At 37.4% G+C, this 20,044-nt stretch overlaps 2 protein-coding genes and 2 pseudogenes across 2 annotated transcripts; all 4 read right to left on the reverse strand.

Annotated features, from left to right (window-relative positions):
• Positions 1 to 669: 669 nt before the first annotated feature.
• LOC121808918 lies at positions 670 to 2,961 on the reverse strand (annotated as a pseudogene).
• A 225-nt stretch (positions 2,962 to 3,186) lies between these two features.
• LOC121808919 (G-type lectin S-receptor-like serine/threonine-protein kinase At4g27290) lies at positions 3,187 to 3,915 on the reverse strand. The gene has a single exon (XM_042209478.1). It carries the CDS (start codon positions 3,913 to 3,915, stop codon positions 3,187 to 3,189), a length of 729 nt encoding a protein of 242 aa, XP_042065412.1.
• A 1,051-nt stretch (positions 3,916 to 4,966) lies between these two features.
• LOC121809875 lies at positions 4,967 to 8,252 on the reverse strand (annotated as a pseudogene).
• A 5,321-nt stretch (positions 8,253 to 13,573) lies between these two features.
• LOC121809788 (probable glutathione S-transferase) lies at positions 13,574 to 14,683 on the reverse strand. The gene is made up of 2 exons (XM_042210589.1): positions 14,280 to 14,683; positions 13,574 to 14,091 (listed from the first exon to the last, which is right to left on the reverse strand). Exons 1-2 carry the CDS (start codon positions 14,592 to 14,594, stop codon positions 13,741 to 13,743), a joined length of 666 nt encoding a protein of 221 aa, XP_042066523.1. The 5' UTR covers positions 14,595 to 14,683; the 3' UTR covers positions 13,574 to 13,740.
• Between the last annotated feature and the right edge of the window lie 5,361 nt (positions 14,684 to 20,044).

The raw sequence follows: 20,044 nt of genomic DNA on the forward strand, positions 1-20,044 counted from the left end.
CGCGGGGGGTTCCCAGGAGGTCCAGTCAGCATCCCCCTTGGCCAGTCCACAGAGGATCTCAAATTCTTCGCGCGTCAACAAACGCGCGCTCAGATGGTCAAGACGTTAGCCGAATGGCGGGCGGCGACGGACCCCGAGGAGAAGAGTTTTCTTCACGCTTTGCTCGTGAGCATGCGTGACGATTTGGGTGGAGGCGGCGGCTATGGTGGCGACGGAGGCGGCGGCGACGGTGGCGACGAAGGCAGCGACAACGGTGGCGACGGTGACGACAGAGGCGACAGAGACGAGGAGTGAATTTTTTAAATTAATGTACTTTTTTTAATTAATGTACTTTTTTGATTTTATTGTATTTTTTTTAATTAATGTATTTTTATAAATTTTAATAGTATTATTAAATTTTCCCGTATCTGTGTCATAAATTTAATTCCGTATGTTGTGTGATTGTTAATTATTTGTTTTATATAATTTTGAGTGATGGGGCTAGGCTATGGCTGGGCTATTTGCTTGTCTTAATGATGAGCCAGGAGGATTTTTAGGGCTGATGATGTGGCAGGAGAAGTTTGAGGCTAGGCTATAGCTGCGCTATTGCTGGGCTATTCCTATCGTGGATGCTCTTATAAATGATAGAGATATGAACTTATTTAATTTCTAAGGACCCAGCAGAGTTAATTTGCCATTGATAGACGAGACTCATAAAATTGGGGATGTCAGTTTGGCGATGCAACACGATTTTAATAGTATAGAATTAGGGTTTGTACTTAAAATCGAATCTGGCAGATATTCATATTTACATCCTTCGTGTTGAAGGAGATCGGATTTGAAGGTGCGTGCTCTCTTTTTGAGAATAATATTGCTTGTACACTGATTTTTCACTTGTGCACAATCGAATTTGTTTATGAAATAAAATACCAGTAATATACTATATGACAAAGTAAAGAACTGAATGATGTGAGAATTTAGCTGCTGCGATTTCCTATCTTCCTTGGATCAATGACATGCTTACTTGATTCTCTGAATTTGTAGCATTACACTTGTGAGCAATGCCAACATCTCTCTCTGTGAAAAATAAATTCAGGCTCTTTAGCTTCAGCTATTGATATTTCATTCCCCAACATGAACACCACCGAAGACATGCTTGGCCTGTCTTCCGGCCTCTTTTGCACGCACAGTAACGCCACGTGAATCGAGCGTAGCGCTTGCTTCGTGTCTAGTGAATCACCTAGAGAAGTACTATCTACTAGTTGGCTTGTCTTGTCTTCTTTGTATAGTCTCCACGCCTGTGCAAAATGGGAATTTATTGTTGAGTTAGTTTTACGGTAAGCATGTTAATTCGACTAGCGAATCACGCATTTATGCTTACGTGACCGAGAAGGTTAAGATCATGATCATGATCTTTGAGGCAGAATCCTCTGTATCTCTTTCCGCTGACAATTTCTAGCACGAGAACACCAAAGCTGAAAACATCTGATTTGACTGAGAATACCCCGTCTATTGCGTATTCTAGAGACATGTATCCACTACAAAAAAGGAAAATTGTGTTGTAGTGTGAATAGGAATTAGAAGGATAGGTGTTTGTTGACACGCTTACTATGTTCCAACAACTCTGCGAGTTTTAGCTTCTGTTTCGTTTCCTTCGAAACTTCTGGCTAGGCCAAAGTCGGATATCTTGGGGTTCATGTCAGCATCTAGCAGTATATTGCTGGTTTTGAGGTCTCGGTGGATGCTTCTCAACCTGGAATCTTGATGAAGATATAGAATTCCCTTAGCAATTCCTTTGATAATATTGAAGCGTTTTTCCAGTTGAGTAGTCTGCTTTTTGTTTGATCTGTATTAATAACATATTGTGGAGTTAGTACTGCAATTTATTGTATCAAAATCTATGTGTTGCTATGTTTAAAATTGTCACCAAATATAATCACGTCGAGGCTACTATTAGGCAAGTATTCGTAGATCAACATGTTCTCCTCTCTTTCAATACAGCCTCCTAGAAGCCTCACCAAATTCCGATGCTGAAGTTTGGCAATCAATATCAGTTCGTTCTTCAATTGATCGACTCCTTGTGAGGAGTTTCTGGCCAAGCATTTCACAGCAATTTACTGTTCATCTTCCAGCATGCCCTACACACATAACTTGTCCATCAAAAATATGTGTTTATACCACATTTCTTTGAATTAGAAAATAAATGGTTGTGTAATTTATACCCAGTAAACAGGTCCAAATCCCCCCTCACCAAGCTTGTTAGCCATAGAAAAGTGATTGGTAGCTTTCAAAACTGTAGATAAACTGAACAATGGCAACTCTGCTTCTTTGCCATTGCTTAAATTAAGTGCCCCTGCCCCTGCCCCTGCCCCTGCCCAACATATTGAGAAACATATAGTACTACTCTTTTTGGCATATATATGTATTTGAATTACACCAACTTTATACCTTCTTTTCTCCTTTTATTCCAACAGCAAAGTAAGATGATAACTAGGCACAGAACAAGCCCTGCCACCGATGCGAAACTCGCTACGAGGATTGCTCTCTTCTTCCTTCCAGATCCTGCATTCGAACAAATAATATAAGGGAGGATATGATCAAATATTATAGAGGAGGATATGATCAGTTGATAACTTTCTTCAATTCATAACTGACAACTATGTCCACAACATGCGTTATAGATTCATAACGTAGGTTGTTGACATAGTAGTCAGTTACCAGTTTAAGAAAATTATCAACCTAACAACGAGACCCTATTTCACCTGATTCAACGGAAGACATTCTGATATAAAGATCTTGTCCAACTGCAAATACAGTTCTGATGTCCAGCAAGTCCCCATAATAGAACAGGCATCCACCTCCCTCTTTGCTGATATCCAGCCGTGCATACGCCAAACACGAACAGTTCCTCGAGCATACTGCCTCACACTCATCAAGGCTAATCCTCCCACCAATGATCGACGAGTTTCTGGAGTCGGGCATTTTCAATCCAGAGTACTTGAAGAACACATCATCCCGGCAGCTGAGGTGCGGAACCCTCCTAACACATCCACCCGACCAATCTGCTCGACTCCAGCTCCCCTGATCCCTGGGCTCAAATCTGTCGAGGCACTGACAGGGAGGTGATTCCGCAACGTTGCAACTTCCGTATGCACCGCACTTATTGTACTCGTCGCAGATGTCAATCGGAAATCTGTTGTAGACTCTTCATGCTCGATTTCCTTCGTTCCAAGTCCAGCGGACCCCATTGCCATCCGGATACAATGTGAGCCTAGTAACTACAGATAACTGCACGACATATTCCGAATACATTACTTGCTCTCTGTTCATCTCTAGTGCTACCCTGATATTCTCAGCATCTGTAACAGTATATGCTATCCCGCTAAACTGGACCCCGTTCCACTGCCCGTATCTATATCTGACGCCTCTGCCTCCTTCAGTGAAGATCTGTGGATATCCAGACAGGTCCATGTGTGTTCGAAACTCCCCGGGAGCAGGATCATCGTTGCTCCGCCACGATGACATGTAAAGCTCCTTCCCTCTGATCAAATCCCATCCCATTTTCATGCCAGGTAAATAGGTATCCGTTGGATGATCGAAGTTCTGCCACAGGAAATTCTCCGGCTTATCATCATCTGCATCCTTGACAACAAGATTCCCCGAATCTAGCAATTGCACGGTTGGATTCTGCACAGTTCGTGATGCGTTGGTTGACCATATTAGGCCGTCTGTTTCGTTAAGAAGATTCAGAGTTCCTGCCTCTGTCAGTGTTAAGACGCCGGTATTATTCGTGAGTGGAGCTTCTCTGTTGGCAACCCAAACCATGGTCTGGTTCGGTATGTTGTTGTACCATATGCCCAAGTACTGGTTCCTACTTTTCCCGGGCAGAAGAAGCCGAGCGCGAACTTCCGCCCGATGAAACCAGTGTTTCTCCATCTCTGATGCTCTCAGAAATGTTGATGGAATCAGTTGCAGCACAAAAAATGGTATGGATAAACAAAATGGCTAAAAAGGACTTCCAAATTTCTTTCATCTTAGTACTTCAAATTAATCTTTGTTTCTTGTATTTTTTTGCAGTTTTGGCTGGTGCAGCAATGGTCTTAGCCTCAGATTATAATGAAGAATGTGTTTGAAGTTTATTTGATTTCTGCCATATTTTATGATTGGACTTGCACTCACATACTAGCTAGGTCATATGTTACTGCTTTTTCTATTTGCAGGTTTTGGAAATTTCTTAGGTAGTCATTCAGTAGTTTTAAATTTTATTAGAGTTGGCCAAGAAATTTTGTCAAACATTGAATTCCACCTGTCAATCAATTTATTAATTAAAATGTAAAGTGACATGACTGAAATCCCTTATTAATATGAAGAAATTAGACCAAAATGTTAGTAAAAGGGTGGAGTTTGAATTTCATATTTATATAAGCGTTACATGTCAAGTTGGGCGAGTTTATGATTGTTAAATGTGCTTATACTATAAAATAAGTGGACCAATGAGAATAATTTTATTTGTTTGTTTAGGTATGAGGAAATCTGATAGTGGTTAATTTGTGGTAAATACATCACTTATTCATAATATTTCACATTTGTTTTATATCAATATAAAAAGTTTGAAATTTACATAAATCATACAAAAAGTTTCATTCGTGTTTCAATGTAATACATTCCGTTATATGTGTTTAAACGGCGTGAACTCCTTTTTTATGTGAAGTACAAAATGTTTCATCATTATTTCATATTGGTATAAAAAGTTTTATGATTATTTCATATTAGTACAAAAAATTTCATCATTGTTTTATGGATTATGGAACTTTTTGTGTGATTTTTGTAAACTTCAAATGTTTTTGTATTAATATAAAACAAAGATGAAACATTTTGTATTGAGTTATGTATTCAACCCGTTTAATTTCAGGTTTCGACTCATAGCGAATGTCAGAATGAGCTAGTATCTCTGTATATTGGCAACTAATATTACGAAACTTTTAAAAAAATTGTTTTCTCCCACAAACTTAAACATGACATATAATAAATATTACGAACTTAAATAGTTATTCAATTATTCTCGTCAACTACAAAATTTGGCTATATTACGTTTGCTATTATATCACATAAGATATGGTTACCAATGAAAAAATGATAGGGATGCGAGAAAATTTCCTATCTTCCTTGGATCAATGACATGCTTACTTGATTCTCTGAATTTGTAGCATTAGACTTGTGAGCAATGCCAACATCTCTCTCTGTGAAAAATCCAGGCTCTTTAGCTTCAGCTATTGCTATTTCATTCCCCAGCATGAACACCACCGAAGACATGCTTGGCCTGTCTTCCGGCCTCTTTTGCACGCACAATAATGCCACGTGAATCGAGCGTAGCGCTTGTTTCGTGTCGAGTGAATCACCTACAGAAGTACTGTCTACTAGTTGGCTTGTCTTGTCTTCTTTGTAAAGTCTCCATGCCTGCGCAAAATGGGAAATTACTGTTGAGTTAGTTTTACGGTAAGCGTGTTAATTTGACTAGGGAATCATGCGTTTATGCTTACGTGACCGAGAAGGTTAAGGTCATGATCTTCGAGGCAGAATCCTCTGTTTCTCTTTCCGCTCACAATTTCTAGCACGAGAACACCGAAGCTGAAAACATCTGATTTGACTGAGAATACCCCGTCTATTGCGTATTCTGGAGACATGTATCCGCTACAAAACACGAAAATTGTGTTATAATGCGAATAGGAATTAGAAGGATAGGTGTTTGTTGACCCTTACTATGTTCCAACAACTCTGCGAGTTTTAGCTTCTGTTTCGTTTCCTGCGAAAGTTCTAGCTAGGCCAAAGTCAGATATCTTGGGGTTCATGTCAGCATCTAGCAGTATATTGCTGGTTTTGAGGTCTCGATGGATGATTCTCAACCTGGAATCTTGATGAAGATATAGAATTCCCTTAGCAATTCCGTTGATAATATTGAAGCGTTTTTCCCAGTTGAGTAGCCTGCTTTTTGTTTGATCTGTATTAACATATTGTGGAGTTAGTACTTTAATTTGTTGTGTATCAATGTCTATGTGTTGCTATTCAGAGGATCAAAGTATAACTAATTTTAAATGCATAACTAGAGAACACGAACTAAATTCGTGTTCTCTAGTTATGCATTCAAGTAGTGGTTGCCCTATATCATTACTCTGTGTTGCTATGTTTAAATTGGTCACCAAATATAATCACGTCGAGGCTACTGTTAGGCAAGTATTCGTAGATCAACATGTTCTCCTCTCTTTCGATACAGCCTCCTAGAAGCCTCACCAAATTCCGATGCTGAAGTTTGGCAATCAATATCAGTTCGTTCTTCAATTGATCGACTCCTTGTGAGGAGTTTCTGGCCAAGCATTTCACAGCAATTTACTGTTCATCTTCCAGCATGCCCTACACACATAACTTGTCCATCAAAAATATGTGTTTATACCACATTTCTTTGAATTAGAAAATAAATGGTTGTGTAATTTATACCCAGTAAACAGGTCCAAATCCCCCCTCACCAAGCTTGTTAGCCATAGAAAAGTGATTGGTAGCTTTCAAAACTGTAGATAAACTGAACAATGGCAACTCTGCTTCTTTGCCATTGCTTAAATTAAGTGCCCCTGCCCCTGCCCCTGCCCAACATATTGAGAAACATATAGTACTACTCTTTTTGGCATATATATATGTATTTGAATTACACCAACTTTATACCTTCTTTTCTCCTTTTATTCCAACAGCAAAGTAAGATGATAACCAGGCACAAAACTATCCCTGCCACCGATGCGAAACTCGCTATGAGGATAGTAGCTCTTTTCTTCCTTCCAGATCCTGCATCTTTTCCATTCGACACAATACATAAAGCACTATACAAAAATTTGAATGCATTGATTTTATAATTCACCTGATTCAGTGGAAGACATTCTGATGTAAAGATCTTGTTCAGCAACACCAAGTCCAGGTACAGTTCTGGTGTCAAGCAAGTCCCCATAATAGAACAGGCATCCACCTCCCTCTTTGCTGATATTCAGCCGCGCATACGCCACACAGGAACAGTTCCTTGAGCATATTGCCTCGCACTCATCAAGGCTAATCCTCCCACCAATGACAGAAGAGTTTCTGGAGTCTGGCATTTTCTGTCGAGAGTACTTGAAGAACACATCATCCCGACAGTTGAGCGGCGCCCTCCTAACACATCCACCCGACCAATCCGTTCGACTCCAGCTCCCCGGATCCCTGGGCACAAATCTGTCGAGGCACTGACAGGGAGGTGATTCCGCAACGTTGCAACTCCCATATGCACCGCACTTATTGTAGTTATCGCAGCTGTCAATCGGAAAGCTGTTGTAGATGCTCCATGCTTGATTTCCTTCATTCCAAGTCCAGCGGATTCCCGTGCCATCCGGATCCAATGTGACTCGGCTAACTACAGACAACTGCATGACATGTTCCCAATACATTACTTGGTCCTTGTTCATCTCTAGCGCTAACCTGAAAGTCTCATCATCCGAACCAATGTACGCTATACCGCTAAACTGGACACCATTCCACGGCCCGTGTCTGTATCGGACGCCTCTTACTCCTTCAGTGAAGATCTGTGGATATCCAGACAGGTCCATGTGTGTTATAAACGCACCGGGAGCAGGATCATCTTTGCTCCGCCACGATGATATGTGGCGCTCCTCCCCTCTAATCAAATCCCATCCCATTTTCATGTCGGGTAAATAGGTATCGGTTGGATGATCGAAGCTCTGCCACAGGAAATTCTCCGGCCTATCATCATCTGCATCCTTGACAACAAGATTCCCCGAATCTAGCAATTGCGCGGTTGGATTCTGCACGGTTCGTGATGCGTTGGTTGACCATATTAGGCCGTCTGTTTCGTTAAGAAGATTCAGAGTTCCTGCCTCTGTCAGTGTTAAGACGCCGGTATTATTCGTGAGTGGAGCTTCTCTGTTGGCAACCCAAACCACGGTCTGGTTCGGTATGTTGTTGTACCATATGCCCAAGTACCGGTTCCTACTTTGCCCCGGGCTGAAGAAGCCGAGCGCGAACATTCCACCCGATGAAACCAGTGTTGCTCCATCTCTGATGCTCTCAGAAATGTTGATGGAATCAGTTGCAGCACACAAAATGGAATTGATAAACAAACTGGCTATAAAGGATTTCCAAATTTCTTTCATCTTAGTACTTCAAATTAATCTTTGTTTCATGTATTTTTTTCAAGTTTTGGCTGGTGCAGCAAAGGTCTTAGCTAGGTCATATGTTACTGCTTTTTCTATTTGCAGGTTTGAAAATTTCTTAGGTAGTCACTCAGTAGTTTTAAATTTGATTAGAGTTGGCCAAGCATTTTTTGTCAAACATTGAATTCCAATTGTCAATCAATTTACTAAATAAAATGTTCAGTGATATGACTAAAATCCCTTATTAAAAAGAAAAAAAGTAGACCGTAATGTTAGAAAAAGGGGGAGTTTGAATTTTATATTTATATGTGCGAGTTGGGCTAGTTTATGATTTTTAAATGTGCTTATATACTACTCTCCTTTGTCTCTAAAAATTTGTAACATTGCATTTTTCTCTCGTTTTAAAAAAATAATAATAAATAGCTAAAGTGGAAAGAATGTTAAATGAGAGAGAGAATAACGTAGAGTCTATCTCTTATGTTACCATTGCGAATAGTTAAAAGGGATTTGAATGGTGTCGGAGAGTTTGGGCGGCAGTGATCCCCCGTCACCACCGTGGGCAGGGCGATCGGTGTAGTCTTGTTAGCCATACATGAGACGGTGGCTACCACCAAGGATTTGGACATTCTGAGAAATAGGCAATTTTTAGTTTGTTGAAAGGTAAATCAGCACCGCTATTTTTTGCAGCCAATGTTAAGGACACTAAGAATTGTAAATGCAAGGATCACTATAGTCAATATTCATGTAATCCATTTTGTTTAACATATCACATGCTCCCTCTATCCCATCTCTCTATCCCATAAAAATATGTACACTTTTTATTTTTATCTGTCCCATAAAAATATGTGCAATTCCATTTATGAAAAAGTTTCCCCAAGTCGCTATTCCCTCCGTTTCATAGAGTAGTGGAGTCATTTTGTCATTTTAATACGTTCCATAGTAGTGAAGTCATTTATCTCTTTAGTAAAAGTAAACATATTTTTTCTAAGTTACTTTACTCTCTTACTTTATTCTCTCTGCTCTCTTCCTTTTTCATTTCCTACTTTATTCTTCATTTACTTAACCCACTTAACACAATTTTCCTTAATCTTCGTGTCGTAAGGTAATGCCTCCACTACTATGGAATGGAGGGAGTACTTTACTCTCTCTTATTTTATTCTCATTTCATCGCTCTATCCTTTCCATTTTCTACTTTATTCTTCCATACTTAACCTACTTAACAAAATTTTTTCTTAAATCGCGTGCCGAAATGAAACGCCTCCACTACCGCGGAACAGATGGAATATTGCATTACAAAAATATTAAATTTTGCATATTTTCAAAAAATAAAAATTTACATAACTAACAAAAATCAAAATTTCATAATTTAAAAAGAATTAAAAACAACTCCCTCCGTCCCCCATTAATTGACACCGGTTGACTTGGCAAGGTTTTAAGAAATATAGTAGAAAGTGAGTGTAAAAAGTTAGTGAAATGTGAGTCCTATTTTCATATATTTATTTTATACTAACATGTGAGTGATAAAGTTAGTGTAGGGTTCATTACAAAAAATAGTAAGAGTGTCAATTTAGGGGACGGACGAAAAAGAAAATTGGTGTCAATTAATGGGAGATGGAGGGAGTACATGATTTAGAAAAGTTAAATCACATAATTTAAACCCAAATTAATCAACCTAATGAGGCCTTAAGCCTATAAATAAACTTTACATGTTGGTTAAGCTGCTCATCGATGGTGCTGGTCACACAAGCGGACCCACATAGAGGCTTGGGTTTTTCATGGACCCTAGCCATTTGAAATGTGAGTATATATTTTATATATTGGAATCTTGAATTTAAGATGCTCGGTCAATGAAGTTTGACCAATAATAAATGTGACGAGACATTTAATTTTTTGAAAATTAAATGATATAGCGTGGATCTACGTTCCGCGTAGATGACCGTAGTATATTCACTTTCTCAAATCCGATTCCCGGTGAGTGAGAAAAAGTGGAATAAAGTTGGTCACATTGTAGCTTTTAATAAAGCTACGAGATTAAAGCTTAGGGAGTAATTAACTAGTGTTAATTATCCCACATAGGAGATGAGACACATCTTTTAATGTGTATTTATTAAGTGACTTTACTACACTTAATAATTATAGTGGACTAAGATGGATTGAAGAAGCCCACACGCGCGCCGAGCCGTGCCCGTGCTCTTGGACTTGGACTTGGACTTTTGGTGGTCTTTGGGCTTGGTGCGACCCAAACTTAATGTTTTAGACCAACGCTTAGTCAGCGAGACCAGTGGCATGACACATCGTCAACTTTGACGCAGTCAAAGTCTACGAGGCTGCCACGTAACGAAGTCCACATGTTAATTAAAATCGACTATGTGAAGTAAATAGATAATATAGCGGATCCGCTAACCAAAGGGTTAAACCGTGATCAGATGACTAAACTGTTAGAGGGAATGGGTCTAAAATCCACAAACTAAAGGAATAATCATAGTGGTTACCCAACCATGATGACTGGATATCCCAAGAACTTGGTTCAAAGGGAAAACTAAGATATGAGAGTTCATGAGAAACGCTCATCTACATCTATTCCCTAAAGAGCAATAGAGTGTTGAAAAACCTGCCTAAGTGGTAAGGCTAAGTCTATGACTTTTAATGGTTTTTAAGGATCTCAAAGAGATGAAGTTCTCAAAGAGACCAAGTAGGGCAAGGTACTTGACTAAGAATCACCTATGTAAATGCGAAGTGTGGTCGCTTCACAAAACGCATTTATGTATCCAAAGTGGTGTCCAAGACCGCAATGGACACAAACTGTGAGAACGGAAGAGGTTGAGGTGTTTAAGTGTTAACATTATTGTCTCGGTACACGCCGTAGAAGAATAGTTCAAAGCATCACGCTACTACTCCGCCTGTGTATCCGATGGTGCTATCTATAGATGGTTCATTCTCAATCTATTTATATCTCATTCCAACTCTAAGATAGAAACATAGGTCGACAAAGCGCAAGGGAAAGGGCAAGGTTGTGACCATACTTTCGACTCCACATCCAGAGAGTATCGAGGAAATGACAATGAAAATGAAATAAGCCAATGACGTCAACTTGATGTCTTTGTATTACCATGCCATGACCAAAGACTTGACCAGACCAGCCAGTGGCAGACGCAGGATTTTTATACATAGAGTCCAAATCACTATTAGCGATTGCTTTATATTTTTGGTAACCACGATAAAAACAAATATAAATGAAAAAAAGGAATCAAGTCAATCCAACCCTAAGATAGAAGTGGTTGTGCTCCCCTAAGTATTAATAAGGATTGACTTGATTCTTTGAGGGGTTAGCGACGAATAAATTATCGTAGAGTGGCTGTGCTCTTACTGGAAAATAATTTGATGCAAAGATGGAGTGACTTGTGAGTTGTGCGGATCGAAGTTGAGCTTATGTGGGTTGACTCAAGACTTCAATATAATCTCCGAGTTGTTTTTTTTATGTTCTTCATTATCCATTAAAAGAGAAAAATTGATTAAAGAAAATGAAAAGGAAATGAGGAAGTGTAGTCGAATGTGTGTGAAATAGATTTATTTATAGGGAAACTATACAGGATGTATTTAGATTCATAAGCTAAATAGTGTTTAAAATCAAAACACTTGTAGTCCATTGGATCTTATGATCTAACGGTTAGATTAATGACACGTGTCATCTAATAATGTAGCTTGGCTAATAATGTACTATTTTAGTAAAATAATATAGCATTTTAGTTTAATAATGTAGCTCAATTAATAATGTAGCATCTTAGTCTAAGTAGCTTATCTCAACCATCCAATCTAAAAATTCAATGGTTGTGATTTGTTTGATGCTTAACACTAAAGAGGCAGTAGGACCATAATATACCCCATATATATAAGTTAAAGAAGAAATAAAAATTCCCACTAGGCTTTGCAGGCTGTTGTAAAATTGTAACAGTTCAGTAATATTATGAGATGAGAATAAAAAAAATCTTTAACCCCATAAAAATGCATATATATCATATAATATCAGCTACGACATTATATATATGCAAAATTGTTAACACTAATTTGGACCCCCAATACAAAAATCCTACGTCCGCTACTGGTTACAGTGCCATGCTTTTTCCAGTAAGCATGCTTTAGGTCATTCCCTAAGCACGCCGCGGCTGTCACTACCCTTAGGGTATCCACTATGGATAGCCGCGGTTGAGGGCGGAAGCGGGGGCGGTTATAGTGGAGTTGGTGTCCGCCCGCGGGGCGGACACCGAAATGGGGGCGGTAGGTGGCGGACGGGCTTCAGCCGACTCCGGGGCGAGGACGCGGCTCCTCCGAGGCGGACGCGGCGATAGGCGCGGTGCCTATAGTGGCGGCACTGTCCGCCGCGCCGGTTGACGATTTTCAATTTTTTTTTTCATTTTAATTCACCTATAAATACACCCCACTCCATTCATTATCTTCACACCATTCCAACTCGACATCACTAAAAATTTCTCTCACTACAATTTAATTTTAAATTTAATTATAATTATAATTATAATTATAATTATAATTTTAATTTTAATTTTAATTTTAATTTTAATTTTAATTTTAATTCGTATAGTCGTCTTCTTCTAATTACGTATAGCCCGATAAATTTATTCATAATTACTTGAAACATTATAAAATGAAAATTGATTATAAAATTTGGGGGCTATTGGAGGTGTCCACTATAGTGGCGGAAATAAAATTTTGGGGCTATGGACAACAAATGGGGCGGGGCTATTGGGGGTGTCCGCCTTACAGTGGACACTCTTAGAAGTTGCATTCCTCGGTGAGTGATGTATCATATTATTGTGTGATGTAGACTATATATACACACACATATGTTTGATTGAGTAGGACAACTTTTCATTTGATGAAAAGATTTACTTAACTTAAATATAAAAGTATAATTACTTCACATTCAAGCTATACATGTACTCTCCCTTCGTTCTTTAAATTTTGTCACAATTTGATCGGACACGGTGAGTTAAAAAAGTTAGTACAAAGAGGATCCTACTTTTACACATTAGTTTTATAATAAAATTTAAGTTGGAATGAGTTAGTGTAATATGTGGTCCACTACCATGGTAAAAGTTGAAATGTGACAAATTTTATTGGACGGATGATAATAGAAAAATATGAAAAAAAATTAAGGGACAAGAAGTACAAGTTAATACTAATACTAATACTAATACTACTACTACTTATTAATCCAATTTAAAGTTATTACTAATACTACTACTATTTATTAATCCAATTTGTAGGTTCTAAAGCCTTTAGTGGAAAGCTTATATAATAAACGATAACTTAGAGGGAGTAGTATGATTTGTTATGAGTTGGTGGCCTAAATGGCCTCGAGTCTGGACAAAACTCACCAACTGTACTCAGAAAAATAAAAAATCTCAAATCTGTGCGCTACACATTAATTATTTCAAGAGATAAGGATACATGTGGTGATGCACCTCGGCATCAACATCAACAATTAAATTTCTCAACCACCAATATAGAAAGAGAGAAATAGGTGGTTTTATTATCGAAAACACGAGACATAGTAGTAAAATTAGGAGGCATCGATGCCAAACACCTTCCTTAGCATTAAAGCAAAGTCGTAAATCTTAGCCGGATCGGGCAAGGATTCCGACACAAAATCAATCTCCAAACACCTCTTGACCCACTCACTGAGCTTGGGGCAATGCTCTCCTATGCTTAAACCACCGCACGTTTCGTAGGTGTGGAACCACGTCGAATATGTGACCAACGCAACATCCAAAAACCCGAAGCTCTCGCCACCGAAGAAGGCCTTGTCTCCAAGCTCCGATTCCAATTGCTTCAGAATCTCAACGAATTCCTTCTTTGCCGCTTCTAACTCTTCCCCACTCTTAGTCCACACCATCCTTCCAACAGCATATAGCTGCAACATTAAACAAATAAACAAACCATTTAATAAAGCAATCAAATTAATTAGGGCATAATAGAAGAGAATAAAGTAAAAATGAAAGTAAAGTAAAAAAAAAGAATATAATAATAAAACAAATGCGGTAACATTTACGTAAAGAAGAAATGTGTAATAAACTCTAACAGAAAAAGAGGGAGTAGTACCTTTTTGTCTATGTAATCAGCCCAGAACCTAGCTTGAGCTCTCTGGTAAGGATGAGAGGGCAAAAGAGGGTATTTTTGGTTCCAAACCTCGTCGATGTACTCAACAATGACGAGCGATTCGCAAACGGGTTTATCATTATGAATCAAAACGGGAATTTTCTTGTGAACGGGGTTTGATTGAAGAAGAAGCTGGCTTTTGTTGCGCAAGTCCTCCTCTCTGTACTCGTATTGCACCCCTTTTGCGGCTAGCGCCACCCGAGCCCTCATTCCGAACATGCTAGCGAACAAATCTAGTAGAATCACCTTCTCCGCCATTTTTTCTTTCTGAGATTTTTAGTTTGTTGAGAGTGGTAAACCACTACTATTATATAGAGAGGAGATGAGTGCATCGTTGGATGAGTGTAAGGTAGGGCTCCAACAACCAAGAAAAAGTATTTCAATAAGGTTTGAAACCTACCTTATTACTATAAATTATAAAGCACAAAAGGTTTTATGACTTTATTTAATCCAAAGTACATTTTTACTTTTTAACATTATTGTTTTACATAGTTTAAGTGTAAACTTATCCACTAACTATTAGTAAAGTATTACAAAATTGATATCTAAAAATGATAGGATTTCTAATTTCTTCATCTTTAAAAAGTAGATTATTTATATCTCATTATAAATATGAAACGTTGAAACATTTCCTAATCTTTATTTTTTATTCTAACTTCATTTTCTATTTATTAACTCGAAAACAAATATTCCATCCGTTTCTTGTTAATAGTGGCATTTCTTTTCGGCACGAAGTAATAAGAATAGTGTAAAGTAAGAAAGATGAAGAGAGAATAAAGTTAAAGAGAGAATTACTTTTTACCAAAAATAAAAATAATAATTAACTTGGAACTTCCGAAAATAGAAAAATGACCCTATTAACATGGAACGGAAGGAGTACTACATAAAATCTCGTATCAAAAATCAAATGTTTCATATTTAATGGGACAGATGGAGTAAATTCTTTCTATTTCAATCCTTTACTCAAATAGATCTTTCCACTATAGGATTTTTGTTTGTAATAAGGTGGAACTCATTCTTCAGTATCAATTTTAACTTAAGTGATGTAATATAGGATACAAATAAGGCTTTAACACAATGGTGTGATTAAATATTAGTATAATACTCCCCGTCTCAACTAAGTTTGGGTCTTATTCCTTTTTGGTATGTGTTCCAACTAAGTTGAGACATTTCTTTTTTTGACAAAAAATAAAACATTCAATCACTCTTACTTTATCTCATCACTTGCTTCACTTGCTTTACTTCTTTGTCTTTCCTACTTTATTCATGTCTCTTACTTTTCAATATATGTTTTTAATCTTCGTGCCCAAAAGTTTTGACTCAACATAATTAAAATAGTTGGAGTACAATTTTTTATGCTTATTTAAATTATACGGAGTAAATAATTTTAAATTTAATTTGAATTCTGATTTTAATGAACACTAAGAAATTGTGAAATGCCCAAAATATATGATAATCACCTCATATTTTCAACAAAAACAGATTATTTTTATGTTTTCTCATAAATATAGATTATTCTAGGTTGTCCTATAAAAATAATAATTTTTATTTTTTTATTTAATAAAGTGTATCCTATATTTTAATTATTTTTCCTTATGATCTCTATTATTTAATTACTTTGTTAAATAAATATATAGTACTATTAAATTTTGTACTGTTTGATAATTGATCTATTTTTATAGTAAGTGGGTGATATTACCTCAGCGATGACGATACTTATTCCGAGAATATATCCGTGGACATAAACAAAACCATTGTCAGATATTTCATTTATGGTGGGACCTTGTGCATGAATCCAAATTCATGTGCTATTTTTTGCTAGATATTAGTACGAAGTATCTTTTCTTATTAATTCAACATTTTACTCCACCCCAATTAGTCTTCACGTCCTGACTATGTTCACATCATAAGGTCATTTTTGTGGAATTCAGTTACAGGTACCATTTTTTTTAGTAAAAATAAAAAATAATTGTCATTTAAATTTTTTTAGTTAAGTTCTGATTGCCTCCTCATCTTTATTAAATATCCCATATTTGACCGATCCTAGTTTTAAGAATTATTTGACTGTATTAGTAAAGTGTGTTGAAAAAATTAATGGGATGTGAATCCTACTTTTATACATTAGTTTTATAATAAAATGTAAGTAAAAATGAGTTAATCAATGTAGGATCCACTATCAAATATGGTAAAAGTGAAATGAGATATTTATTGGGGACTGTCCAAATAAGGAAATATGAGACATTATATTTAATGGGACCGAATGAAGTATTATTTAACTTCAATTATAAAATAATAACTCTAATTTTTTAGCGTACCATAATATTAATATTAAAAATTACTCCCTCCATCCCAAGGAAGATGACCCCTTTCTTGGGCGGTATGAGAATTTATGCAACTTTATTTTGTGCATGAAGTGAAGAGAGTAAAGTAAGAAAGAAGAAATAAAATAGAAAGAAAGGTGTTTCCATTTTTAGTAATTGGTCATCTTAATTGGGACAAATAAAAATGGAAAGTGCGTCATCTTCAATGGGATAGAGAGAATATATTATAAAATCAAATAATTCATCCGTCCCAAGTTACTTGAGTCGTATTCCATTTTGGGTTGTCCCAAGTTACTTGAGTCATTTCTCTTTTTGACTAAAAACAAAACATCCAATTACACTTACTTTATTCTTTCTTTTACTTTACACTCTCTCTGCTCTCTTACTTTATTCTCTCTTCTACTTTATTTTACTTTATTTAACTCACTAAACACAATTTTTTAAAATCTCGTGCCGAAAAGAAACGCCTTAGGTAACTTGAGACTTTATTATTTCTTTTACTTTACCCTCTCTCATCTCTCTTACTTATTCTCTCTTCTACTTTATTTTATTTTATTTAACTCACTAAACATAACTTTCTTAAATCTCGTGCCGAAAAGAAACGCCTCAAGTAACGTGAGACGGGAGGAGTATGATATAACAACAAAATAACGTTATTATAGTTTTAGTGTTAATAAAAATATGTTGGTATTTCCAAATTGACTTGTTTATAGTGTCATATTGTTAGGATTTTTAGCGAAAAACTAGCAAACTCAAATAAATTCACTGAAAAAAAACTATTTGGTCAACTATAGGAATAATTGAATTCACATGCAACAAAAATTAACTGTAAATATAAAGAAAATTACATAGTAAATTTCTATGGCTAGTAAACATATCATTTGATTAGTAAATGTCCAATAGAGTTGCCTCAGTCTAATCTCTATAGACCTACCCTAGCCCAACAACACAACTTTATAAACAGGAGATTGCAGAAGAACAATAACCCTAGGTTCTACAATAGAGAATTTTCAGCCCTCACTCTTCCATAGTAAGAGCATCCGCAATAGAACGGATGTCCCGACGGACATCCCAAAAACACCTTCTGCCACGTCATAAGGATATCCCACTCCACAATAGCGGACATCCCAATAAAAAAATCAAAAATACGGACATCCCAATAAAAAAAATCAAAAATTCGGACGTCCGCCCCGACGTCCGCGGAAACCGACGGACGACCTCTCGTCCGCAGGGACGTCTGCGTCCGTCATTGACGATGCAATAGCGGACGTCTGGGACGGACGTCGCGCACGCCGGTCGGACGTCCGTCCCGACGTTCGCTATTGCGGATGCTCATTGTGTTCATGTTTTGTTCTTCCCATTAAAGATCAGTCCTCAATTTCCAACAAGCTCCATCCACAAAAAACTTAGATCTAGAGTTAAGGAAATAGGTTAGAAGATTCGTCACGTGGACAAGGTGTAAGCTATGTAATTTAGATTTATTATGTGAATTAAATGCGTAATCATTATGTTCTTGTGTGTTCTAAGTGCGAATTGAACGATACACACGTTAATAAATTCTATTGCAAATTTATTTAATTTGTTAATTCCGTTGTGCAGACCCCTTTAGATTTACCCTCTCCCACTACAAAAAAAAACGCAAAATAGTGACGGAATTAGTGACAACATCCAATAGCTCAACAAGTGATAGAATTAGTGACTAAAATGTGCCGGTCACTAATTAGTGACAGATTACTCCGTCACTAACGCGAATAAGTTGCCTACGGTTTCTGTTATATAGCAACTTTAGTGACGGATTTTCAAGTCACTAAAATTTTTACGGACAAGTTTATTAATGACGAATCTGTCGAAACTTGATCTGTCACTAATTTGTTAAGTGAATAAATTTCACTGATTGGCGAGTTTTTTGTAGTGTCCGACTATGAATCAATTGGATACGAAGATGGAGCGAATGGTGAGTTGTGTGTATCAAAGTTGAGCTTATATAATCTTCTAAGTTGTTTTTTATATCCTTCATAATCCGTTGGAAGAGAAAATTTGAACTAAGAAGATGAAGGGAAAAATAAGGAAATGTAGTTGAATGTGTGTGACATAGATGTATCTATAGGGATAAATCTGTTTAAAAATTAAAAAAGAAATAAATTCCCACTAGGTGTTGTATGCTGCTGGAAAATTGAAATATATTTAAAAAATTATTTCATATATTCATATATTAAAATAAAATAAATAAATTAGATAAGCCACGTGACAAGCCCTGGTCGGCTCACCCATGTACGGGCTCGAGCACACCTAGGTGTGGAGATGAGGCTTGCGTGGGCTGTTGCATTGTCGTGCTTTTCCGATAAGCATTGTGTTAGGATTACAAGCAGATTATGATTGCAAGAGTGTGAGTGTGTGTGTTTGATCGGAGAAGAATCAAGAGAGTTTCGCAAAAGGAGAAATCGTATTGAATTTGCAGAGAAACGAAAATAGCTGAACTAACTGAAAAGAAACAAACTAACGGCTATTTAAATCTAAGCCAACAAACGGTCGAAAGAATCGAACGCTCAGGATTTAATCCATCTTAAAACGCGAGATCCGACGGTTGCTGAAGCGTCTCAGCTCCTTCGATTTCTTCAGTGTTGATCAGCTCGATTGCAGCTCGATTCATCACTCAATTTCTACAAACTCCACCTTGATGACTCGATTGCCAATCAGCTGCCCTTCTTGAGATTTATCAAACTCATGCACAGCTCCAGCTTCGTCTTTGGTATTGGTTTAGTCAGCATATCTGCTGGATTATCCGCTGTGTTAACCTTGAAGACCCTTATCTCTCCATCTTCTATCCTCTCCCGAATGAAGTGTAATCGCACATCAATGTGCTTACTTCTTTCATGGTATACTTGATGTTTTGCTAAGCATAAGGCACTGCTATTGTCACAGCCTATGCTCACTGACTCTTGAAGTATACCAAAGTCTTTCAACATGCCTCTGAGCCATGCACTCTCCTTCACTGCTGAGGTTAATGCCATGAACTCAGCCTCGGTAGTAGACAATGCAACCACCGATTGCAAACTGCTTTTCCAGCTGATAACTGAGCCAAACAAAGTGAACAAGTACCCTGACTGTGATCTCCTTGTATCCAAATTCCCAGCAAAATCAGAGTCAGTCCATCCCACCAAAGCATCTCCCTTATACTCACTTCCACCATCAAACATGATCCCATAATCAGTGGCTCCTCTCAAATACCTCATCAGCCACTTCAAGGCAGACCAATGCTCCCTACCATAGTTAGTCATGTACCTGCTAGTTACTGATATGGCTTGAGCTATGTCTGGCCGTGTGCATATCATGGCATACATTATACTGCCAATGATATTCGCATAAGGAATTTTCTGCATTTTCATC

This window comes from Salvia splendens, chromosome 6 (genome assembly GCF_004379255.2).
Source record: "Salvia splendens isolate huo1 chromosome 6, SspV2, whole genome shotgun sequence".
In the NCBI taxonomy this organism is placed as follows: Eukaryota; Viridiplantae; Streptophyta; class Magnoliopsida; order Lamiales; family Lamiaceae; genus Salvia; species Salvia splendens.

Bases quoted from the DNA above. Each gene is read 5' to 3' on its own strand.
- LOC121808919 (XM_042209478.1), bottom strand. From the start codon at position 3,915: ATGGAGAAACACTGGTTTCATCGGGCGGAAGTTCGCGCTCGGCTTCTT.
- LOC121809788 (XM_042210589.1), bottom strand. From the start codon at position 14,594: ATGGCGGAGAAGGTGATTCTACTAGATTTGTTCGCTAGCATGTTCGGA. The intron at 14,092-14,279 runs GTACTACTCCCT...TTAATGTTGCAG, and splicing joins CTGATTACATAGACAAAAAG to CTATATGCTGTTGGAAGGAT.